Raw genomic sequence first — 26,719 nt, 5'->3', positions numbered from 1 at the left:
GTATAAGTACAAGTAGGAAAATAGATCTTTAATGAAATAGAGAACTTCCCAGATATTTCTGATCAGAAGACTGAAGATGCATAGAAACTTTGAAGTACAAATACTGGTCAAGAGAAATATTTTTTTAAAAGATAAATTAAAACAAATAATCTTTTTCCCTTTTTATTTTTCAAAATACACACAAGGATAGTTTTCAACATTCACCCTTGCAAAACCTTTTGTTCCAAATTTTTCTCCCTCCTTTCACACCTCCCTCTTCCTTAGACAGCAAGTAATCCAATATAAGTTAAACATGTACAATTCTTCAAAAAAAATTTGTACATTTATCATAGTGTACAAGAAAAATCAGATTAAAAGAGGAAAAAAAAACCAAGCAAGCAAACAACAACAAAAAAGATGAAAATATTATGTTGTGGTCTACATTAAATCCCAATAGATATTTCTCTTTTGAATGCAGATGATTCTATTGGAATTGCCTTGAATTACCCCACTATTGAAAAAAGCCAAGTCCCTCACAGTTAACTATCACATAGTCTTTTTGTTACTCTGTACAATGATCTCTTGGTTCTACTCACTTCATTTAACATCAGTTCATGTAAGTCTCTACAATGTTCTCTAAAATCATACTGCTGATTGTTTCTCATAGAATGATAATATTCCATTACATTCATATACCATAACTTATTCAGCCAGTGAACAAATAATCTTAAGGGACTAACTAATTCAGATGATGATACATATGCTCCCTCTGAACTTTATCATCATCATGAGGGGGAATATTACTATACAGAAGGTCTTGAAGAGATTGTTATGTCTTGATGACATTAGAAGAATAGAAAGGAAAGAGAAAAAGAATACACACTAGGTGTTGGGGAAGGAAGAAGAAGGATAGGAGAAATCATTTCATAATCAAGATGAAGAGAAATCTACATAAACTGTGAGGGAAGTGGTGAATAAATGGGTGACACTTGAACCTCAACTTTATTTGAACTGGTCAAAGGAGGGAAAATCACACAGTTGAGCATAAAAATTCTTTTCATTCAACTCAAGAAAGAAAGAGGGGGAGTTGGTTTAAGAGAGGGATTAGTCCTAAATAAAACAAACTCCAAGGATGTACAAAAATATATATAGTAGTTCTTTTTATGGTGGCTATGAACTTGAAATTGGGGGAGGGGGATGCCTATCAATTGGGGAATGGTTGAACAGGTTATGATATATAAATGATGGAATACTATTGGACTGTAAGAAATGATGAAGGAGATGTAAGACTCATATGAACATAGTCAAGTGAGTAGAACCAGAAGAATAATTTATGCCATATCAATAATATTTTAAAGACAACAATTTTGAAAGATTTAGAAACTCTGGTCAGAGAAATGACCAATCATTATGCCAAAGGACTCATAACTCTGTCTCCTGATAGAGAAGTGAAGGACTCAGAATGCAGAATGAAATTACATACACACACACACACATACACAAGTGTATGTGTATGAAATATATTTAGTCATAACATGTATATATCTGATAGAATTGATGCATAAATTTGTTTAATTGGAATTTTGTTTTTGTTTCCTTCTCAATGGGGCTCATGGTAGTAAGAGGAATAAAATTAAATTTAAAAAAAATAATAGGATCTAGTTCCAGCTCTGCTACTGTCTCACTCTTGATGTTGGGCAGGTCACTTCATCTCTTGAGGTCTCAGTTTTTTCACTTATAGAATGAGGGCTACCTGACTGACCTCTGAGGTTCCTTGCAGGTGTAAATCTGTCACTTTGCAAAATTAGATTCTCTAAATTCTTAATATTTACAAGTTCTTAAGTATAAATGTTAAGTTCTTAATATTTACAAGTTTAAGTTCTTAAAGATCTACAAGTCCTAATGTTCCATTACACTCAAGTATCACAATTTTTTCAGCCATTCCTCTATCACTGGGCAACCAATTTCTCACTAGTACTTTGCCATCATAAAATTCCTCCTACACATGTTTTTGTAACTATAAGACACATCCCTTGGACTTCCTTCGCCTACTTAGTGGTTAGTATTTCTGGCTTCAAAGGTCATATACAACTTAATGACTTTTCTAATATAAATTTAAATTTTTTCAGAATAATTGGAATACTTCAGAACTTCATTATAAGTGCATTAATGTGCTTGGTGGTGGTACTTATATCTGTATAAGTACAGGTGGTTAATTTCTTGTTAATTAATTGACTTTTTATCATCTGTCTCTCAATGGGCCTTTTGCAAGTTTTTCAGTATCTTCCACTGATAATGCTAAGAAATAGTAAGACTTATCTGAGAAGACTGAACATGACTCACTCCTTTAAGAGGAGCTGTGAGCTCATTATGACAATACTACATCAGAAAAAGAACCTTAGGTTTAGAGTTGTCTCCATCCTTCTGTAATGAAGGATGAGACTTTGAGCAAGTCACTTTCCCTCTCTGAACCTCACAGTGACTCTCATCTTATCCAAGCTTTTTAAGTAGTTAGACAAAGTCCAAATAGGCTTTGGTGTGAAAGGAAACAGTCTCCAAGTCTCTCTTACATCTAAAAAGGAGTCTTTTGGGTCAATATGCCTGGAAAAGCAACCCAAATGAGCTTTTTTTAAATGGTATTTTATTTTTCCAGATACATGCAAAGATAGTTTTTAACATTCACCTTTGCAAAACTTTATATTCCAAAATTTTCTCCCTCACCCATCTTCTCAAGACAGCAAGCAGTCCTATGTGAGTTAAACATGTGCAATTCTTCTAAACATATTTCCAGCTTTATCATGCTGCACAAGAAAAATCAGATCAAAACCTAGCAAACAAGGGAAAAAACCTAGCAAACAAACAACAAAAAAAGTGTGAAAATGCTATAATGTGGTCCACATTCAATTTCCATAGTTCTCTCTCTGGATATGGATGGCCCTTTCCATCCCGTCTGTTGAAAAGAGCCAAGTCCATCACAATTGATCTTTTTGTTGCTATGTACAATGTTCTCTTGGTTCTGCTCACTTCACTTAGCACCAGTTTATATGTCTTTGCAGGCTTTCCTGAAATCAGCCTAGTCATTATTTCTTATAGAATAATAATATTCCATTACATTCATATACCATAATTTATTCAGTCACCCAATTGATGGGCATCCACTTAATTTCCAGTTTTTTTCCACTACAAAAATTTTTTTTGCACATATGGGTCCTTTTCCCTCTTTTATGATTTCTTTTGGATACAGACCTAGAAGAGACACACCACTGGTTCAAAATATATGCACACTTATAGCCTTTTGAGCATAGTTCCAAATTGCTCTACAGAATAGTTGGATCATTTCCACAGCTCGGCCAACAATGCATTAATTTCCCCACATTTGCTCCAACATTTATCATTATCTTTTTTCTTGTATGAAATGGTACTGAGAGTTGTCTTAATTTACATTTCTCTAATTAATAGTGATTTAGAGCATTTTTTCATATGACTAGAAATGTGAAGCAGTATTTTTGTCAGATAAACAAGATCTCTTCTATAACATATAGCTTATATCCTTTTAGCTTGGAAAAAAGAGAAGGACTCTTTTTTTTTTTTTTTTTTTTTTTAGATTTTATTTTATTTATTTATTTTTTCATAGCTTTTTATTTACAAGTTATATGTATGGGTAATTTTACAGCATTGACAATTGCCAAATTTTTTGTTCCAATTTTTCCCCTCTCTCTCCCCACCCCCTCCCCTAGATGGCAGGATGACCAGTAGATGTTAAATATATTAAAGTATAAATTAGATACACAATAAGTATATATGACCAAACAGTTATTTTGCTGTACAAAAAGAATCGGACTCTGAAATATTGTACAATTAGCCTGTGAAGGAAATCAAAAATGCAGGTGGGCATAAATATAGGGATTGGGAATTCAATGTAATGATTCTTAGTCATCTCCCAGAGTTCTTTCACTGGGCGTAGCTGGTTCAGTTCATTACATTCCATTGGAACTGATTTGGTTCATCTTATTGCTGAAAATGGCCAGGTCCATCAGAATTGATCTTCATATAGTATTGTTTTTGAAGTATATAATGATCTCCTGGCCCTGCTCATTTCACTCAGGATCAGTTCGTGTAAGTCTCTCCAGGCCTTTCTGAAATCATCATGTTGGTCATTTCTTACTGAACAATAATATTCCATAATATTCATATACCACATTTTATCCAGCCATTCTCCAGTTGATGGGCATCTATTCAGTTTCCAGTTTCTGGCCACTACAAAAAGGGCTGCCACAAACATTTGTGCACATACAGGTCCCTTTCCCTTCTTTATGATTTCTTTGGGATGTAAGCCCAGTAGTAAAACTGCTGGATCAAAGGGTATGCACAGTTGGATAACTTTTTGAGCATAGTTCCAAATTGCTCTCCAGAATGGCTGGATGTATTCACAATTCCACTAACAATGCATCAGTGTCCCAGTTTTCCCACATCCCTTCCAACATTCCTCATTATCTTTCCCTGTCAATCTAGCCAATCTGACAGGTGTGTAGTGGTATCTCAGAGTTGTCTTAATTTGCATTTCTCTGATTAATAATGACTTGGAGCATCTTTTCATATGACTAGAAATAGTTTCAATTTCTTCATCTGAGAATTGTCTGTTTGTATCCTTTCACCATTTATCAATTGGAGAATGGCTTGATTTCTTATAAATTAGAATCAATTCTCTATATATTTTGGAAATGAGGCCTTTATCGGAACCTTTGACTGTAAAAATATTTTCCCAGTTTATTGCTTCCCTTCTAATCTAAGACAAGGACTCTTAGAGAGACATAAACAAAATTCTGCTCTTACCAAGGGAAACCCAGGGTGATTGACATATATATTTAAGAAGATTTGAGATCCTGAATGGGGACAAAATGAGTTATAAAGATTATTATCAAAGGAAAGGACCTCCAAATATATAAAATATACCCATGGAATTAGAGGACCTGAATTTGAAGCTCCACTTTGCTTTTCTGTGACCTCTTGGGTATGTTTTATCCCTTTCTGAGCCTCAGTTTCTGTATTTGTAAAATGAGATGACTAAAAAAAGTTTGACTCTTAATCCTGTGATTTTATGAACTTCAGATCACAAAGTCTCTGTTTTTTCCATTGCAGGACAGGTTAGAGTAATAGTGTCAAATTGAGAGAGGCAGCAAGCATAAACTACTTATTAACTCAACTGACTGATCCAGGTCTCATACTAACCAATGATAATCACACTAAGTAGTATAGTTGTGGGTTTGTGGGAGATGGGAAAATGGTACCACAAGTAATTTAGGGTTATCCTTGCCTCTTTGGTAGACATCTACCTGGCAGGGAAATTATGGTCACTACTGGGAAATTGCTTGAGTAGTCTTAGTATTAGACTGATCTTTGGGGAAAGGGCATTGTTTTCTTATTTCAAACTTTCCCCCTTCACGTCCTATCCATTTTTACTTGAAGCTTTTTATCCCAGGCTTCCAAATAAAGCCAAACCCTAACATCTCCTACTTTGCTTCTACATAGATTTCTTAGAAACAGCTAGTGCCAAGTAGAGGTAAAGGCCCATTTTACTGATCTGTTTTAGGTTACTGTTTTAGGACATATTTTGACTATTTTCAGCTTTGTGTATAATCTAGGGATTTGGTTCAAGAAAGTTTGGGGCTAATACTTCACGCTATGTGTAATGTACAAAAAATTTGCCAAGTTTAGAAGAAATAAAGTATTTTCCAACATAATCACATTCTTGTCTTCCCCCCCTTCCCCTACCCAAAGCTCCACTCCAGGGTATCCTTAACACCACCCTTAGCAATTTCCGAGATGGTTCTCCTGAGGTCAGAGGGAGAGGATTTGAGAAGAAAAAGGATACTAGTAGTTTCACTTAGTAGTATCCAAGAAGGAACTTTATAGATAATATGCATATTGTCTTCTTCATTTGACTGATAACTCCCTGAAAAGAGGAACTGTTTGTTTTTTATTAACTGTCTTGGTATCTAGTATTTATTAGCATTGTAACTGCCTGGCACATAAAAGGTATTTAACAAATTTTTGTTGACTTTTTAACTTGGAGTCACAAAATATGAATTCAAATATTGAACCAAACACTTATTAGCTATTTAATCATAGGCAATCTATATTTTCTATGATTCAGTTTCTTCATTTGTAAAATGGGGTTGATAATACTTAGATTATCTTCCTCAATAGGATTTCTGTGAAAAAAGTAAATGTACAATTTGATAGCAATATTAGGCATTCTCTAGATTATAGAAAATTGTTGGAAGGAGGTGGGAAGAAAAAGAACTCTAAATGGGACAGGGCAGGTAGATAAAACATATGCCCTCTTGAACTTCCATAACCAGATCACTTTGTGAAGCTAAATGCCATCCCCTCATCCCTACTCTGCTTCTCCATGTTACAAAAGATTTTGCAGAGAATCTGTCTTCCTGAAGGCTACATCCTTTTTTTCTATTTTACACCTTGTTACTCTGCAGTTAATGGTGGGATCTCTAATTGGCTCAACTACAAGTCTTCCTTAACAGGATGTTATGTAGAAGGGAGTCTATCTAGATGTTTTCAGAAAGGGGAGACCAGATTGAGAAGTTGAAATTCCAGGTTTGGTATTTACCTAGTTGACAATATAAAATAATACTCAATATCAAATGTATGAAATTCATTTTGGAGCCCCCATTCTGTATTGGATACCCCACCCTATGGCAATGACTCCATACACACAAACACACACACACACTATACAAACTTCACAAGGTGTAGCTATTCAGCATATTGTGGCTACATAGTTTTTAGTGTGTGGGTAAAATGAAAGAAAAATGATTAAGAACTCTTATATTTAACTATCTGCCCCTAGTCATCTCTCCAAACCTCCTCCTAAGTGTCCTCCCAGTTCTTTGCATATGGATAGGGAATTTCAAAACTATGGGATTTCAGATTGTCCAAAGGTATTGGAATAAGGTGTATGACTCTCTCTCAATATGCTAAAGGAAAATCAGAGGGAGTGTGATGAGAGAGGAAACAGTCTTCCTCCCTTCCCTTGTCTATATCTGATAGATATGGCAAAATTTGACTGCCCAGACAAGTTTATCAGGATCGTATGCCCATTCCATAATGGCGTGCTTGCACAGGTTCTGGATAATGAATGATGCTCTCGCCCTTTCCTAGTTACCAGTGCAGTGAAGTAGGAATGTGTGCTTGCTCTTGTGGTTTTTAGCATGGTACTTTCAGCAATGTTTTCAGACACCTTCAATGAATACAAAAATGGCAGCATGGTCAGCAACCACACTGATGGCAAATTATTTAATCTGAATAGGTTACAGGCCAAGGCTGAAGTAGAGGAAGAATTGTTGCATGGCTTTTTGTTTGCAGATGATTGTACATTCAATGCAGCCTCTCTGCTGTTTGTGCTTATTTTGGCTTGGCAATTAATAGTAAGAAAACAGAGATTCTCTACCAGCCAGCACCATACCATTCATTCCATGTAGAACTATCAATTAATGAAGAAATTTTGAATGCCGTAGATGAGTTCACTTATCTTGACAGTATATTTTCCAGTGATGTACAACGTAGATAATGATGTTTATGCATACATTGCCAGAGTTAACTCAGTGTTGGTAGGCTCTGAAGAAAAATATAGGAATGAAGTGTTAGACTGCCCACCGAGGTCCACAGAGTCTTTGTACTGACCTCACTGTTATATACCTGTGAAACCCTGTTAGAATACATGGGAGCTATTGGAATACATGGGAACCACCTGATAGTGGCTGCTGGAGATCCAACCCAGACCCGCAGAATGGATCTCCTCTTATGAGAGGATGATACAAGGAGACTGAGAGGCTGTTGCATTGTTTGACCTCTCTCCTCTTTCCTCTGCCTCCAATTTATCTCTTTCCCAGTCCATAACACCTGTGTCATCAAAGGCTGCCTTTCAACTCCTTCAGATGTTATGATCACAGCTGTGGAGGCTCTCGGAGAATTGACCTGTCCCTTAACAAAAGCCAGTCTACTAGAAGCATCCAATCACTTCCATCTCAATTGTCTTAGGAAGATTCTGAAGATCACCTGGCAGGATAAAATATCAGTCACTGAGACCCTTTCTTGTACTAAACTTTCTTGTATTTGTAAATTCAAACTCTACTACGGAGTATGATTCTGATTACATTGTTCAAATACCAAATGCATGTTTTCCTAAAAGACTATTTTGTAGAGAACTCACATGAGGCAAGTACTAAGAAGCTATACAAGAACATTTCAAGATTTCTCTGAAGAACTTTGGAATCAGTTGTGGAACATGGGAGACTGACAAAGTACTACCCATAATGGCATGCCCACACCAAGTGCTCTATGAATGGAACAAGAATTACAGCATCTCAAAAGAAACATGAGATGAGCAAACTTGGAGACATTTCCATTCCAAATGTTCATATGGACTATTTGTGCCTGATCTATGATAGAGCATTCCAAGCTTATATTGATTTCATTTCTTCCTTGATTCTGACCTAGTGATATCATTTTGAATATGACCTCCATCTGATCTTGTTAAATTCTGGTCCATATTCTTATTCCAGCATTTGAGTTATCTCTTAGGCACATCTTCAACAGACATAATTCAATAGGCCAACCATTAAATTCTTTGGCCACAGGCAGCAGTCCTAATCTAATAGTAACCAAGGAAGGCTCCAGTAACATTTTAGAAATAGAAATCTCAAGAGACTCCTAGACCTAGAAAGATCTTGCTCCTCCTTTATCTGTTCTATCACATCACTTTCTGCCTGCTGGGACCATATAAGACTCGGGAAGAGGGGCTACCTGAATTTATTATTCTTTTTTTCCCCTGAATCATTGTTATCTACAGTCCTAGAGAGAAATAATAATTAGAAATAAAATAGGGCATGGTATGGGCATTCCTAGAAACTTAGTTGCTTCTGCCATGAGCTCTGGCAACACTGATTCCTTAAGAATTGGTTTTATTTTTATATTTCTGAAGAGGACCCAAGTTTCCTGACCTCCAGCTCCATTTTTTTCTAACGCAGCCACACTGATTTTGTAGCAGTCAACTCTCCCCTCCCTCCCACTTTTAATCTTCTAGTTATTTGTAGCATGAGAAAGAGATGCCTGTCTATTAGAGCATGCTCTTATGAAACACTTTCTTATATTCTTAAGTGCTAACTAGCTAGTTTTCTGCTTGAGATTTAGCTTCCAAACTAGCACTCAACTGAGAATCAAGATATCCATCAAGATCTAGTGGAACTGCTTTTGAATCTCAACTCTTATACCTACTAGCTGTGTAACCCAAGGAAATCATTTCCCCTCTTTGGAACTTAGTTTGCTCATCTGTCAAATGAAGGGATAAGAGTCTTCCAACTCTATATCCTATTAATGTCAAGCATGACCCAAAGCAGTGTCAGTTAGGGCTAAACCAGCCTGCAGCTGCCTCCTTCAGTTGGAACTTTGCTAAAGGAGCTGGTTGTTTGTTTTCTCCCCATTGCACCCCACCCTTAGTCTCCCCAGGGAATGCCAGGAAGCACAGGAAGTCTTCAGGAGAACACAACTTCCTGAAGGTGACTCATTCTAAATTCTGGTTCAGTTAGGCCTGAGGAAACTGTGGCTCAGGAAAACTGAGGGTGCCAGGGGGGAGACATCATCTTATGTCTCCCCATTGCTGAGGTTTGGGGCATTTGGTTGCTATGGTGACCTGAGTCTCCACAGTCAAAAACAGCTCATTCACTTCTCTGTACTGGAAGTTTTTCTCTCCTCCCCCTCAGAGTTCATGCTGAGTGTTGAATCTCTTAGTGACGAAAACATGGAAACGGTTGCCATGACAGCCATTCTTTGGAGCCCTCAGGATGGAGTACAAAGTTCGGGAGTCCCAGGAACATCTGAAAGGAAAATTTGGAAAAAAGCAGACATCTTTCTTACCACCAGGATGATGAATCAGCCTTCATTTCTTTCTTGGACCTAGCTACATCCTGCCCATCCTTGACTAGATCAGAACCAAACCGTTCCCCGATGTCAAGATCATATTGAACCCAATGATGATCTGTGAAACAAGAGCAGTAAAAAAAAAGATAGTCCTTACTTGTAAATTCCAAGTCTAGCTCCAGGCCCACAACTTTGCCACAGATTTTGCATATGACTAATTAGTATATGACCAGTTTGGGATATGAGATGATCACTACTCTTCACTTTAATGTTCTTAGCTGAAAAAATGGGGATGGGGAAGAAGGCATCTTGAAAGTAGTTGAATCCTTATTTTGAGATTTGGTTTTGAATTATGAATCTTCTTGAATTTGTGCAACCTCATTTTCTCTGTCTATAATCAGAGGACACAAGAGTCATATCATTTCCCATTCTCCACCTCACAAGGAGATTCCAGAATCCCAGCTAATAATTATGGCTCACAGTTCTGTAAATTTTATATACATCATCTCATTTAATCCATTCAACAACTAGATAGGTTAGAATCAGAAGATAGCAATGGGATTCACTTCCAGGCTGTGGGTGATGGATCAAACCCTTGTGTTTTATGAGCACATGAAAATGAAGAACTGGGAATAGAGCCAAACTACCCTGAGGAATCTCCTGCCAGCTCCAGGCAACAGGAAGCACTACCCACAAGCTAGAGCCGGTCAAGAATATGAATACTGTAGAGAGCTGAGAGGCTTCTTTGAAAGTAAAAGGAAAAAACACCAAACTTGGTACATGGGACATCAAGACCTAGGGATGGGATCATCTGAAGAGAGAGCAAGCTAGAAACAGGATCTAGCCATCTCCATCTCCCACTACCTGTTCTTCCTCTTTTTTGTCCTTTTTCTTTTCTCCTGTTTCCTTCTCTTCCCTCTTTTTGCCCCTTTTAACTGCTTTTATTCCTTTTTGATTCCTGATTAGTGGTATAATAGAAAGAATACTGTATTTGAGATCAGAAGTTTGAATTCCAGCTTTGCTGCTTACTCACCTTCGTGACTTTAAACAAGTTGCCTACAAAATCAAAGTTTTAGGTTTAGTTTTAGTCATTTTAGTGGCTGTCTGGACTAGTCCATGCCCAAAAGAGAATTTGCAGTGCAAAATTTCTGACAAAAGATCATACAGCCCTTACGTCTTTGCAACTTCATATTTCTGGTGATGTCTTCTGGAACAAAACAGAATAGGTCTAATTGGTCTTCAACATGACAGTCTTTCAGATACTTGGAGACTGTGCTCATGCTCCAATTTCTTCAACTAGTAGATAGAGTGCCAGATCTGGAGTTAGGAAGACTCAACTTCCTGAGCTAAAATCTGTCCTCAGACAAATGAGGACAGATGAGTTGCTCTGAGCAAGTAACTTCATCTTCTTTGTTTCAGTTTCCTCATCTGTAAAATGAGTTAGAGAAGGAAATGGCAAACCACTCCAGCATGTTTGCCAAGAAAATCCCAAAATGGGGTCATGAAGAGTGAGACGCAACTAAAAAGCGACTAACAACATCATCTTTGAATACCTTTCTCTGGATGCTCTTTAGCTTTTCAGTGTCCTTCCTAAAATGCATTGCCTCAAATTGAACACAGTCCTTCACATATGTTCTGACCAGGATGGAGAATGGTAGAACTTTAACTTCCTTGTTCCTGGAATGTAATCTTAGATTATGTTAGCTTTTTGGCTGTCAATACCAAACTGTTGACTCATTCTGAGCCTTTAGTCAACTAAAATCCCAGATCTTTTTCAGACAAATACTGCTAACCATATTTTCCCTACCTTGTACTAATGAAGTCATTTTTAACCCAAGTGTTAGACCTACCCTGTTTATTCTTATTGAATTTCATCTTATTAGATTTAACTCCATTTTGTATTCTATGAAACTGTCTGGAAATCTATCAGTATTCAATAAATGCCATTTCTACCTTCTATATATGGTCGTTGATAAAAATATTAAAGAACACAGGGGCCAGAACAGATTTCTAGGTCATTTCACTGAAGATCACCTGCTTACTTTGATATATCTATTCAGTTACCTTCGAATCCATTCAACTGTACTACCATCTAACCTCTCTATATTTCCCATAAGATTAACATGAGAATTTTATTAAATGCTTTATGAAAATCCCTGATCTCTAGTAATTTAATAATCCTGCAAAATAGGAAATAAGGTTACCCTAGCATGATTTGGTATTTCTGAAAAAGTCATGTTGAATATTTTTGTATTCATTGCTTCTTTTTCGAGACATTCATTAAACAGTTAAAATGTTTATAGCAGCTCTCATTGTGGTGGCAAAGAATTGAAAATTGCAAGAACGCCTATTAATTGGGAAATGGCTGAACAACTGATGTATTCTTGTGATAGAATACTCTGTGCTATAAGAAATGATGACCTCAGTGATTTTAGAAAAGCATAGAAGGACTTACACAAAATAGTGAACAGCAAAATGAGCAAAACAAAAAAAACATCATTTATAGTAATAGCAATATTGTTTTAAGAATGGCTAAGTGAATAAAGTTATTTTGAATATTATAAATACCCAAATTAACTATATAGGACATTTGAAGCAAGATGCTATCTGCATCCAAAGAACTGATAGATATATAGAATAATTTAATTTTACTTATATCCTTCTCTATCTATTTGTGTGTGTATATATTTATATACCTATTTATTTATACATATATGTGTGTATACATACATATATATACACACTGGGGGGAAAGGAAAAATATTCACATGATAACTTTGTTGTATATTTGAAAAGAATAGCAATTTGTTCACAGTAGATTTGCAGTTTAATGTCTAATCATCTTTTTATTGTACTGTGTTATGGAAAATTTATTTTATTCTATAAATTAAAAATAAAATTTTTAAAAAGTTAAAAAAAAACAGTTCTATAATAAAGTTCTCTGGCCCATAGTTTAGAAATTCTATTCTTTTCTCTTCTTTGAGAATGAAAACATTTGCCCTTCTCAGTCCATATAGGGGCACTTCCTGTTGGTCACAATCTCTCTGATATCCCTGATAGTAGATTGACAGTCATTTTCATCAATTTTTTCAGTAACTGAAGATGTAGTTAATTTCAGCCAAGAGGTTTTAATTCATCAAAGGCAGCTAAGTGTTCTTTTACAATACATTTATTGTTTCTTGAGCTATCTTGGTGTCCCTGTTTTAGATTCTCTCTCCACTATAAAATGAGGTTGTACTAGATTATGATTAAGCTCCTTCAGCCCTCCCAAGGCCAGTGGAATATGTGGTTCTTAGAGCTAATAAGGTTATCAAGTGCTAAAAAGAGTATGAAACTTGGGCTGAGGAGACTTGGGCTTGAATCAAAGTTCTAACATTAGCTGTGTGCTATGCTTGTCACATAGCCTCAATTTCCTTATAAAATAGAAACACTAATTTTCACTTTGCAGCTAACATAGAGGGACTTAAGACTCATAAAGTGCTTTGCACTTATCTCATTTGATACTGAGAAATGGTAAGGAAGGTAATATTATTGTCTCCATTTTTACAAATGAGGAAAATGAGTCAGAGAAAAATTAAAGTCATATAGATGAATCTGGATTTGCACTTGTCTTCCTGACTCCCACTATAGTGCCTGGTTTGCCATTTCTCTCAGGTACTATAATCAGTGTTTTGGTGGCTGAAGGGCTGGCACAGAAGCAGAAAGCTCTTTTATTCTTGTTTTGCAGACTTAGATAAAAGCTAAATTCTGGTGTTTCTAGGGAAACTCTGGGTATAAGCCAAAATTATTTGGGACGAGCCTGCAAACTATCTGTATATCCTGTTGGCTCCAACTAGAACTTCTTTCAATGCCATGGAGAACCATTCTTTAGATCTTCTCTGGGGGATTATTAATCAATCAAGACTGATTGAAAATTAGATTACAATTGTTCTTTTTGACTCTAGAGGATCTAACGGGAATTAGTTGTGTACTCTGCATTAATGGAATCTCACAAAGTCACAAGAACTGACACCCTCCTTTCTCCCCCAAAAGTCAAATAGGCACTATAGAGCTCTCAAAGGATTTGGGTCAGAGTAGTGACATCATAGTAATAATTATATATATATATATATATATATATATATTTATATATACACACACACACACACATACACACATACATATATATACACATATACATATATAGTGCCTACCATGTGCCAGGCACTATATTAAGTACATTATCTCATTTGATCTTCCCAACAACCCTGTAAGGTGGTTATTATTATACCCATTTCACAGATGAGGAAAAATTGATGCTGAGAGGTTAAGTAATTTGCCAAGAGTAGGAGGCTGAGGCAGAATTTGAATTTGGATCTTTTTTACTCCGAATCTGTTGCTCTATATAGTATACCACCTAGTTCACATGTGAAAAGCAGTGTATGAGGAAGATTGCTCTGGCACTAATGTGTAAGGAGTGGCTAGAGGCTGCTTTGGAACCTAATTAAAACCTTGCTTGAGAGGTAAAATTCTATAGGCATCTGTAATACTCACAAAATCTTTCTTCTCTTCCAGCCCAGGAAACTTAAATGAAAGAACTAAAGTGTTATTTCTCTCTATCTTGTTCCCCCATTCCCCCAAATCATTTGTTTCTTGGGATAGGGCAATAGTAGCCCCTCCTATCTCCCCCTCAGCATGTGTGTGTGTGTGTGTGTGTATATATATATATATATATATATATATATATATATATATATATATATATATGTAGAAGACCAGATTTAGGACAGTATTTATTCACCCTAGGCAAGATTATTCCCCTTGTGTTTAACAATTTTATCCATTGATGTAGATACATTGGGCCTTCTTTGTAACAAATGGGATTTGATTTAATCCCAAAATAAATATCAAAATTCATAGGCACTGGGATTTTTGGCTCTAATAAAGTACTAATAAATAATACTAAAGTGCTCCATGTTGTAAACAGCTTCCAACTCTTGGCTATTAACTGTTCACTTTTGCTTTTCTCTAAGGGTAACATCTTTGCTGTGGGAATTCTCAACCTCTTAAATGCTATTTGTATGTTTCTTCCAGCTGTCCAGATCCACATTTTGAAGGCTGATAAGGTTGGAGACTGGTGGAAGTTCACAGTCAACATTATCTCCGTATACAAACAGGGTACTAGCCGGATCCGGAGGGGTGACCAGAGCTTGTGGATCCGCTCAAGAGATGTGGCTTGTAAGTGCCCTAAAATTAAATCTTTGAAGAAATACCTGCTTCTTGGAAATGACGAGGACTCTCCTGATCAGAATGGCATTGTGGCCGATAAAACCAGCTTGGTGATCCAGTGGAGGGACACATGGGCACGGCGGCTCCGGAAATTCCAGCAGCGGGAGAAGAAGGGGAAGTGTAAGAAGGCCTAGTAAGGAGCAGCCTGAGCTCCAGTGCCAAGAGGGCTTGAAAGAGAGAATGCGTGCAAGAGAATGATTGATCGATGGAGTGTGCAGCAGCTTTGTGTAGACCCTGGAGCAGACAGAATTGGAATGGGGATGGTGGTGGATTTCACTTTGTTATGGGACTGGGGCTAGGGCTGGGGCTGGGACTGGGGAGAAGGTGAGGGGGTGGGAATTACAGGGCTGGGAGTGCCCTCCTACTACTGGGACAGATGCCACTAAACACAAAGCAAGCAGCCATGGGAAGTTGGGGCCTAGCCTAAGGCCTCAAATGGCAACATCCCTTCCTAGCTAGCACCCCTGTTGGTGAGGGGAAGGCAAGCCACGTATACCCATAATTGTGGAAACCTGCAAAAGCTGCTGGTTTCAAAGTCCCCCCTCCTCCCAAACAGGATGTATACCCTGCAGTCAAGCCCAGTGCTTCTGCAGCTGCTGCTGCTGCTACAGCCTGTCCATATCCCCTCCCTCAGTCCCAAAGGGCCTGATATTGGATGAGAATTCAGTCAGAGGACAGACAATATGGACAGGTAACCTTTCCTTAATGGGCCTTGGTTTTACTTGGCAAAATGAGGATGCTATTGACCTACCTCATGGGGCTATTCAGAGATCAAAAGTGCTTCCTTTCCAAGTACTAAGTATTATTATTAGTGAGAAATCACTGAGTGTGTGTTGTTCATTTTGCACAGCTGGCCTAGGTAGGTAGCATGTACAGGGTTCTGCCTGAATCTTAACAAGTTTTGGGAGGAACACTTTCATGTTACTTGAATTCAAATGTATTATTAAAATCTTGGTGTTGGCAATGAAGCAAACTGTGGTATGAACCGAATTAGGATAGCTGTGAACTCTTGGACTAACAATTTAGGCAATTTAACCAAGAGTAGGCTGGATTTCTTAGAGCAACAATGCAGGGTATTAGCATACCAGAGTCCTTCCTCTACCTACTCCATTTCTTCTGACATTCAGTTTCCAGATCCCTCTGCCTCTCTTTGGAGACTTTGCATTTGGCCCTGTCCTTCCTCCCCACCCCCCTTTTTAATTTCTCCCAGACTACTACAGGCTAGTTTGAATACCCTAGAATATAGCCCTTCCAAAATCGAGGAAACAGAGTGGCACCCCAATAACCCACTTGTCAATAGTGGAAATGGAAAGTTAAATCAATTGACATGCATTTATTAAACCCCTACTGTATAGCCAGATCAAGTTGTGTGGGTCTTGGAGCAAGCAGGATCCCTATCACAGTGGCTCAGCTCACAGCTTACTGGGCCAGTCAGTGTTCAGGAAGGATTTGGGCTCTCTAAGGTGCCCAGTCCCTGGGAGTCCTAGAAGATTACTTCAGAGAGGCCCCAAGTTGGGTGGGCAGCCAGTGCTGTTTCCATCTCAAACAGAGGAGGCCTGGAGGAGTCAAAGTCAAAACCTCCCAGATCGTTTCCTCTTTGGAAACTTGGAACTAGCCCTTATAACATTTTCCAGCAGGAGAGGGGTGGGGGAAGGGAGCCTTGCTGCCTAATTTTATAGCAGTGACATTGTTTATATAATGACATCAGTTCCCAGAATGCAGTGCAACTGGAAGGTGCCTGGAGAGCAAGTAGAATGAAGGGTGGGGTGTGTGGGGTGTTAGTGGACCCCTAGTCCTAGGGAAAATGATTTGTTCTAAGCTAGAATGGCTAGGGAGGCCTACAAAGCCAACCCTAGAAGTGAAGGCTAGGTTTTACATGTCAGTCATTCACTCCCCTCCTCCTTTCCTTGCCAGTGAAACTGCTGGAAAGGCTTATTTGAAATAATCCTCTAGCTCTGCCCTCAGGTTATATTTCCTTTTGGCAGGTTTCAGATCCTCATGGGGACTACTAACCTGGCCAAGAACTAAGGGATCAGGGCCAAGGAAGCCTGCTATTGCATCTCCTATCTAACATATCTCAAAGCCCCTGGGATCATAAAGCTGCCCTTCCAACATAGTCTAGCCCCTATGGGGCTGAGCACAAAGCCACCAATTCCCCTGGTGGAATTATTCATTTGCCTTTAGGATGGTCCAATTTTCCACTGAGAAACCTGTTCAACAAGGATTGTCATTGAGTTACATTGTGCAGGCTAAATCTGAATTCTTCCAGTTTTGAAGATCTTATACAGGGCTTCATCCCATTTTCTCAGGCACCCCCAAATTTTACCATGAATTCCTTCCCTTCCAAAATGTATGCTTGGCTACTCCTTGATCAGAAATACAACAAAGGGACCTTTGTATAGGGCCCTGTCTTTTATTCACTTTCCTATATTTCAGGGCCAGTTCTCCCAAGGTCATTTCTCAAATCCCAGATTCTCAGAGCCAAAAGGAACCTCAATTCTCTTTATAGCATATCTGACTAGAGGTCATCCAGTCTTTCCATGAAAGGGAACTCGCTACTTTTGAGACATCCCATTACCAGATAGTGCTAATTGTTAGGAAGTTTTTTCTTCTATCAAACATATTTGCTTCTTTGCAATTTCCATTTCTTATTCCTAGTTCTCCTATCTGGGATCATCCAGAAAAATTGTCTAATCCCTCTTCCACATGACAGACTTGCAAATACTTGAAGACAGCTATTATATTCCTTCCAAAACTTTTCTCTACACTAAACATCCCAAGTTCTGTCAACTGATCTTCATGTGACATGATCTCAAATTTCTTCACCATCCCCTTTATTGGACACTTTCCAAAGAACGGTTTAAAGTTTGTCAGACAACTGAATCCAGCAGTCCAGATATGGCATGACCAAGGTATATTTGAAAGTAATTCTCCATGCCCAAGCCCTGGTTACTCTGCTTCTCAGTGCAACTCAAGATTTGGTGCTTTTTCACATTGTACACTTTTGATGATTTTACAATTCCCTAAAATTCCTTGCCATTTTTTTTTTTCAGACGAACTACTATTGGCTATGCTTTTTTATTTGTGAAATTAGTTTTTGAGTCCAAATATAGGATGTTACATTCCCTCCATTCCTTTCATTAATAGTTAACTTAGTGTTCTGTCCCATTGAGAATTTTTTTTAGAGCCTTACTTCTGTGATCCAACATGGCAGTGTTTTGCCTCAACCCTATCCTTTGCCAGGGAATAATACAAAGAAAGATGCTGGGACTATTCTTTATTTCCTCATACTGGAGACTGTGGCTCCAAGACCACCAAGTTTCCATATCTGATTTTTCTTCAGTAAGCTCTTCTAGTAGTAAAATGAGTGACAGTAGCCATTAACTTGATGGCTGTGTACAGTTTCAATTTAAAAGGATCCTGAACCTAGGAGTTTTCCAAGATTGTCTGAATTGGAAAAATACCAGAACAGATATCTCCTAACAATCATCACCACAGGGTTTAAGGATTAAGTATATCTGATCCCATAATCCCTGTGAGAAGCTTCCTGGAATTTGGAGTGTCATGCTGTAGTAACCTAGGGAGAGATATTTTTATCTACTTTCTCTGTTCTGTCCAAACTGAGTAAGGCAGATAGATCTTTGCCTCTGACCAGATGAGCCCAAGGCATACTTATTCTTAGCAAAACTAGAAGAACAGAGATTTGAGAGAAGGGATGAGAAAGCCTGAAGGAGGTATCCCTGGTTGGTCGAGGCTTGGGAATAAATGAAGGAACCTACTAGTGAATTGAACAAGTGGCATGAGGGACTGAAATCCCTGTATCTGAGAATGCCTCTGAATCAGTGAATATAGGAGAATGTGAACTAAGACACACACACACACACACACACACACACACACACACAAATTGTTCTTTTCTCATTAGGCAACTTCTAAGCTTCTCAGAAATATTTAAATTTTCCTCTTCCATATGAGAAACTCATCTGTCTGTTCTCCCATCCTCTCCAGTTCTTGCCCAGTAGGTCTCAACTTTAAGGTCCTTTGTCTATCTGGATCAGTAGAAGTTATGAGTTTATTTAATGAACTTCTCCACTGAAGACTATGATAGAAGATGACCTGATGCTAAAGACCAGGGTTCCAAACAGAGGCTACACAAACATGTTGTGGGGGAGCTTCTGGCGCAGGGTGAGAGCTAGGAATAGATGACCTCTAATCAGACTTCTTATGACTGTAGAAGCTGATTTTACTCCTCTGGGCTTGAAGGCAGATTGCAGACTTTGTTGTACCAGGAGAGCAAAGATCACAGGCCTGAAGAGTCAGCTCTTAGAGCTTGCCTCTGAGACTCATCTGTTCCCTCTGAAGATTCTAGAACTCAGTAGCTATTGCTTAAACTTTGGGACCTGTAAGAAGTATGCAGAGAATGCTGAGTTGTAAACAGGGTTCACAATAGTTTCACTAGGAGTTTATTGCAGGAAGAAAAAAATATAGTTGTCATTTTTCTTCAGGAATCAGCCCAGATCTTCCCAAACTCCTGCTCCTTCCATCCTTAGTTTTCTCAAATTGATGTCAGACTTTGTGAGGCTAGGACCAACTATCTGCATCTAAGTTGCCCCTTCTTTTGATCAAAAACTCCCAAATATCTAGGAAGGGATGAAGCTTTCAGGTCCCTTAAATAGACTTAGCTATTTCTGCTCAGAACCAATAATCAACTCCTATTGTGGCTTTCACCAACTACCTATGGTTAGTTTCTTTGAGACTCAGTTTCCTTATTTATAAAGTGGGCCCTTCCAGTTCTCACATTCTACAACTCCACTCCTCAGAATTCCTGACCAGCCCTGCTAAGCATCTCATGACCTTCACCTGATATCTCCTGGGCTTGGTTATCGTGTTCTCTTCCTGATTATAATTTGCCTTCCCCCTTTTCAGCTTAATAACCAGGTTGTATGGTTTGAGTGCTCCAGAGACCCAGAATTTGCAAGTCACCTTTCTGTGGTCAATCGGGTTCAGTTCTATTGCTCCCCATTTCTGCAGCTGGGAAATTTGACAGGCTCAGCTAAGTTTTGCTGACTTAATGCTGCAATCCTTGTAATTTGATTTTCAGAGTGAATGTGTTCTCTTGACTCCATTTTTCCTGAATGTAAGTGAATCAAACCACAAGATATCCCTCTGACTGAAGCCACTAGAACAGAGGAAAAAAGCAGGCAATGATAGTGATGATCCCACCTGCCCTTGAAACAGCCCCAGTCATTAGGGTTCTGGGAAAGAGAAGGAAACAAAAATTAAGGAGCTCCTGTTTGTATAGTTAGAGTGATATTTAAAATTGAACTAGATTTTGGAGAATTTATTAACTAAAAATGTTATGGTAGGTATTTAAAGAAAAACTCATGAGACTAGTCTTATAAGAAAAATCCCCAGTTATAATTTTTTCTTACCCAGTGGGAACTTAGTGGGTGGTCTGGCCTCTTTGGCCAACTAATGAGCCCTTACATTAGTTACAAGTAGTAACACTAGGAATTAGGAAGGGTGCTTTGGAAAGGGCATATCTGGCAAGGTGGACACTAAGGAAGGACTTTTCTTAGCCTTGCCTTGGTCTGGGTTAAAGAAAAAAGTTCTCCTAAAATGACCATCCACTTAACTACCAGATGTTTGGTGGAAGAAGAAGACACTACCTGGGAAAAAACGCATTTTCCCTACTGAGCGGGGGACAATGAGGGGCACTTCAGTTTCCCTGATACTAGGCTAAGAAAGCTGTCAGGACTGGTTGAAATGGGACAGAAGGGGGCTTATCAAAGTCAGAATAAAGAAAAAGAAACTGGGAGCCAGTCTATAACACTCTATTATTGTTATGGACTTCAATCTCAACCTTTGTAAAACAGTTAGACTTTTGATAGCCCAAAAGAGACTTTGACTTCATGGGTCAAACAAGTGTTGGAAAATTGTGTCTCTGGAAAGCTGGAAGTTTTCAAGGCATGGAAGTTGTGTAAGTAAACTGAAGACCTTTAGTTTCTCATTAAGGAGGCCAAACACACAGGACTAAGGACAATTCAAAGGCCTTAAGGTATTTACATATTCCTGAAAGCAACAGATGTGCACAAACCACAGGAGAATTTCAGTGTTAGTGGGGTTCCTCTGTGCTCCTCCCCCGAAAAAAACCCCCAGCTCATTTTGTGATTGAAATTCTCCTCTGCCCCATGCTCCTGGATATGCTACTTACTCTTATCTTCCTTCCACTTGGATCCCTTTCTGTGTTTGGTTTCTGTTTGGAATTGTAAATGTGTAGCTGTGACCATGGCATACTGTTTGGGTCAATGTTCCTTTCCAATGCATACTAATATATATTATGGTTATTATATATGAATATATTTAATGACATGGGAAAAATTGTGGATTTTTTTTATTGTTGTAATTTTTAGAGCTTCAATGGAACCAGATGGAGCTTGTAATGTGGGCCCCCACTTGGTAGAACTAAATTCAGAGAGCAGTTGAATAAACTCTTGTACACTGTCTTGGCCTTGGATCTTTATTGGTAGCCTGATTCAAGCTCATTTTGTCTGGGAGTGGACAAGGGAAGGGAGAGTGCCAAGGAGGGGAGAGGTTACAATCTACAGGGTACTCGGGGCACTTATGGGACACTGGCCTCTAACTCCATAGTGACACAGAGATACTGTCTTTTCCACAGAGCAGAGCTTGCTTTTTCCATATATGGGATCAGAATATAATCTTTGCTTATCTCTCCTCTAGTCTGGCACAGTTTGGTTTCAGCCTGAGACTGAATACAGTCTAGTATTAACTAGATACTGCTACAGGCTAGAAGAGATTGGGCCGGTAATAGAGGTTGGAACAATTCACATTTCAGTTCTCTTTTCAAGCAGTATTGAATACAATCTAATCCCTCTTTTTTTTCATATTAGATATGTTAAAGTATATGTTAAATACAATATGTATACATATTTATATAGTTGTTTTACTACATAAGAAAAATCAGATTTAGAAAGAAGGTAAAAAATAAGCTGGGAAAAAAAATAAAAATGCAAACAAACAATAACAGAAAGAGTATAAAGGTTATGTTGTGGTTCACACTCATTTCCCAGTGTTCTTTCGATGGGTGCAGCTGATTATTGATCAATTGGAACTGATTTGGATCCTCTCATTGTTGAAGATAGCCACTTCCATCAGAATGGATCCTCATATAGTATTTCTGTTGAAGTGTATAATGATCTGGTTCTGCTCCTTTCACTTGGCATAAATTCATGTAAGTCTCTCCAGGCCTCTCTGTATTCATCCTACTGATCATTTACCAAACAATAATATTCCATAACATTCATATACCACAATTTACCCAACCATTTTCCAATTGATGGGCATCCGCTCCATTTCCAGTTTCTAGCCACTACAAAAAGGACTGCCACAAACATTTTTGCACATATAGGTACCTCCCTTTCCCTTCTTTAATATCTCTTTGGGATATAAGCCCAGTAGTAGCACTGCTGCATTTAGGGTATGCATCAGTGTCCCAGTTTTCCCACATTCCCTCCAACATTTGTTATTATCTTTTCCTGTCATTTTAGTAATCTGAGAGGTGTGTAGTGGTATCTCAGAGTTGTCGTAATTTGCATTTCTCTGATCAATAATGATTTGGAACACCTTTTCATCTGGGTAGAAATAGTTTCAATTTCATCATCTGAAAATTGTCTGTTCATATCCTTTGACCATTTATCAATTGGAGAATGACTTGCTAATCCCTCTTTTAAAATAAAAATAACTCTCAAACTGATTCTTGAAGCTTCCTGTGTTGTAAGAAGAGGTCTGAAAGGGAAAGTGGTGTTTGGAGTGTGCAGGACAAACAGGAATACATGTAACTCTGTCTGCAGCAGAAGATGGGAGGAGAACCTTTGATTTTTCCATGAGATACTGGAAATTTGTTTACCTTCAGACCAAAAAACTAATTTTTTTTCAAAGTTATCAATTCAAAATTCACAAAAAGCTTCCAGAACCTTAAAAAATATGCTTTTTAAGAAGTTTGTTCCAAGGAGCAAGAACTGGTAAAGAAATAAATGCACCAGGATTTGAGCTCACTGTATTTCTGCACAAGAGGCTATATTTAAACTCCCATATGGTTGTGATTTATTAAATAAACAATTCAATCATTAGGAACACATTGTGCTGCCATGCAAAGCAGGGTAATCCTTACTAGGAAGCTATAATTTCTGAATCCAGCTGTTCTAACACAAGTCTTAACAAATGGGCATGACCCTAGAGCCTCCTGCAATTCTGATTCAATTGACCCTCCCTTCCAAATTCCTAGAGAGCCATCTGTCCATACTACAGGTCAGCCAGGCTATGAACAGGCTCCCTTCTTGGCTGGTAAAAAATGAAACAATTCAGGGAACTCATTCATGTTTTCGGCCATTATAAGAATATAAACAGTATTAGGCTATATTCTTTGGAGAGATGTACAGTTGGGTTCTAAGTATCCTAAACTTGAAGCATTAAACATGAAGCTCATGGGAAGCAATTTCCAAGATTTGTGAAGCAGATTAAAATGTAACTGGGAAATATTTTTAAAAAAATAAAAATGCAATAAAATATAGATAAAATTACATTTTAAAACTGTCAGTATGTGGTTTGCAGGGATCCTTATTCAAAGTATGGTGGTCCCCATTTCTAGTTGTTTGATATCATTGTCCTAAACCCTTTCTATCAAAGTCATAACTATAAATGACATCTTTTCCCATCAAATAACCAGGTTATCTGAAAGCCAAATCTTCAAGTCTGTTCAACAAGCAAACAGTAAAGTCAGTTTCACAAAGTTTCAAGTTTCTGAGGTGATATTTCTTATTTTGGCTATAGGTAGTTTAAAAATCTTTAAAGAAGTTTACAGTTGGTTGATAATTATCAAAATGAATGGCTTGACTCTAACTTCTAATCTAAATTATTTAAGATCATGACTAGTTCTCAAGGAGCAGATTGGCTCATCTTTTTTTTTTTTTTTCCCCCCTGTTAAAGGGAGATTTTTCCTTGGGAAACGTGACAAGTCAGTTGTGGTACCAGCCACCTTATAAAAATAATGAAAGTGATTAATAGCACTGCCTGAATGTTAGAAGGGTCCACTTAAGATCAACTATGGTCCCCAGGGGCTCATGGCAGATCAGGGGAAAGAGCACTCATCTGAATAGGGTTTGGAAACCTAGGCCCTCTAAAGCTTGCATTCCATTATTGTTGATGGGACTGTGGTTCCACATCAGGGAGAAGCAATAATATGGGCAAGGAGAAATGCTTTCTTAAAATAATACACAATTTATCTTGCACTTGTCTCCATCATTCTCCCTATAACAGAGGCTTGGAGACATTTTTGACATTTTGACATTTGACAGGGTTGCCAAGTCTTGTCAATTTAGATTGTAGAGATCTGTTGATTTCTAGTCCCTCTTCTATTGCAATCATCCTGGCCACGGATTGGCTTCCTTCCTATAATAATTGCTTTCCAAGTCATGATTACAATACTTTAATCTTCTTATTCTGATTATGCCAACAAAACAAAAAACTTCAGTATTCCCCCTTGCCTACTGGTTGACATACAAGATTCTCCATAATTAGGTTCTAAACTACTTTTCATGTAACTGGACTATTCCATGTCAGTCATTTCTTTTCTTGACCCTATATCCTTGCTCAGGTTTTCCCCAGGCCTAGAAAGACTTGCTCCCCTAGCAATCACCCACTTCCATTTGTCCATGTGATATGAGGATTAATTTTTCAAAATTAGGACTCCGCCAAAGGAAGATTCAGGAAGGACATGGCAGCTATCTTCAAGCATATGAAAAATTTACATTTGGAAAAGACTTATTAAAATGTTTGGATGTAGAAGGCAAAATTAGGACCAACGTGTTGCAGAGACAAATTTAGGCTTGGTGTAAGGAATAATTTACAAGCTCTAATAATTAGAGTTATCCAAACTAAGGTCCCTTCAAATTATGAGAGTATGTGATTGTATAAATCCTTCCTTCAGGATCAAGATACCACCTTTTCTCTGAAATTATCACTCCTCTTCAAGTAAAAGAGGGCCTTCTACCCAAAATTTATCACATTCTCCCTTGTATTATATATCTTTTTTCTTCCCTGTGGGGTTATTAGCTTGAAAGGAGAATCTGTTTTACATCTATATGTCCAGTAGCTAGCATAGCCCTATGCCAAATACATCAAGGATCCATGTGATTTTATGAATGCAGTCCTCCACTAGTGCAAATAGCAACTCCTTCCTCCTGCTTCCTGCCTTAACATGTAATTTTCCTGAGTTTCTGTGACAAAAAAATACACCATCGTGTAGCCATCTTTCTAATAATGAAACTTTTTACACTTAGATCAACCCTCTGAAATTAGACACAATATTAAATTCTTAACAAATGATGAATTAATCAGTACATGTTTCTGTTAATAATCTTGTAACAAACCAATTCAAATACTGAGAGATACAAAGTTGATTTAGGATAAATTTATTTTTCTGATCCATTTTTATATACTCTTTGAGGATCTTAGAGAGACAATGAATAATTGATCAACCAAGAAGCATTTATTAAGGCTTATTATATGACAGTCCTAGCTAGCCCTCAAGGAACTTAAAATTCTACTGCAGAGACAGCATATATGTAAATAAGTCTAAACATAATATAGATAAAAGTAGCAGCTGTCAGCAGAATCAGAGAAAGCCTCATGTAAAAGAAAGTGGATGTTAAGCTTAGCTTTGAAGGAAACAAAGCATTCTAAAAGGAAGAGGAAAGATGGGAGAACATTCTATATAAGGGGGACAGCTTATGGAAAGGCAGGGAAATGACAGAATGGCAAGTAGACATCCATCCATCCACCCATGCATCCATATTCATATATATTTACATTCATAAGTTTAAGACAACAATTAAACTATTTCATCACCAGAATTGTATAAAATAATACTCAATACTTAATGAGTCTATGATAAAGGAACTCACCTAGCATGTTAGAATTAGGATTAGAATACAGATGCTGGGAAAATTACAGGCTCCTCCTTAGCCCCTCAGATTCTTAATTTAACCAGACTCTAACTGGTTCTAGGTGACAATATCACCACCTGAGGGCTTAGCTATTTGGTCAAAATTCTTTGAGGAGGAGTTTTCATACCTTCCTGAAGATGGATCTCTCTAGATTCCTAATTTTCACTCATGACAAAGACATCCTTGGGTTTAAGACTGATGAAAAGTCCTTTCCATAGTCATGATCCCATGAGACCAAATACAAAAACAAGGCAAGAAATAAATCTTAATAATAAAGCCAGTTGGAAATAATAACCTAAACTGTTTTATCAGTTTTGACACTGTTCTTCTGTTATAATTTTGAGCATCAAGTTTGGCATAAGATTTCTAGAAGGAGGTATGTGCCTTTTGTTGTTTGTATGTAGTTAAGTCATTAGCTTTAAAATGCTGTTGAAATGTGCTTAAAACACTGAAAGGAAAAAATTAGGGTCCATTCCCTTTTAAAGCAAAAATATGTTTGAAACTTTTAGCAA

At 37.8% G+C, this 26,719-nt stretch overlaps 1 protein-coding gene across 2 annotated transcripts in view; it reads left to right on the top strand.

Annotated features, from left to right (window-relative positions):
* Positions 1-21,689, top strand: part of NTN1 (netrin 1) — a 441,808-nt gene extending 420,119 nt beyond the window's left edge. The window contains exon 7 of one of the 2 annotated variants that reach the window (XM_012548684.3): positions 14,989-21,689. In XM_012548684.3, coding sequence (XP_012404138.1) covers positions 14,989-15,317 — 329 coding nt within the window. In that variant the 3' untranslated portion in view covers positions 15,318-21,689. The remainder of the gene's footprint in view (positions 1-14,988) is intronic. The other variant, XM_031965512.1, reaches the window with a different exon arrangement.
* The last annotated feature ends 5,030 nt before the right edge of the window (positions 21,690-26,719 follow it).

Source organism: Sarcophilus harrisii, chromosome 4 (genome assembly GCF_902635505.1).
Source record: "Sarcophilus harrisii chromosome 4, mSarHar1.11, whole genome shotgun sequence".
In the NCBI taxonomy this organism is placed as follows: domain Eukaryota; kingdom Metazoa; phylum Chordata; class Mammalia; order Dasyuromorphia; family Dasyuridae; genus Sarcophilus; species Sarcophilus harrisii.
Note: the sequence above shows the minus strand (reverse complement) of the source record. Positions and strands in the feature narration are given on the sequence as shown.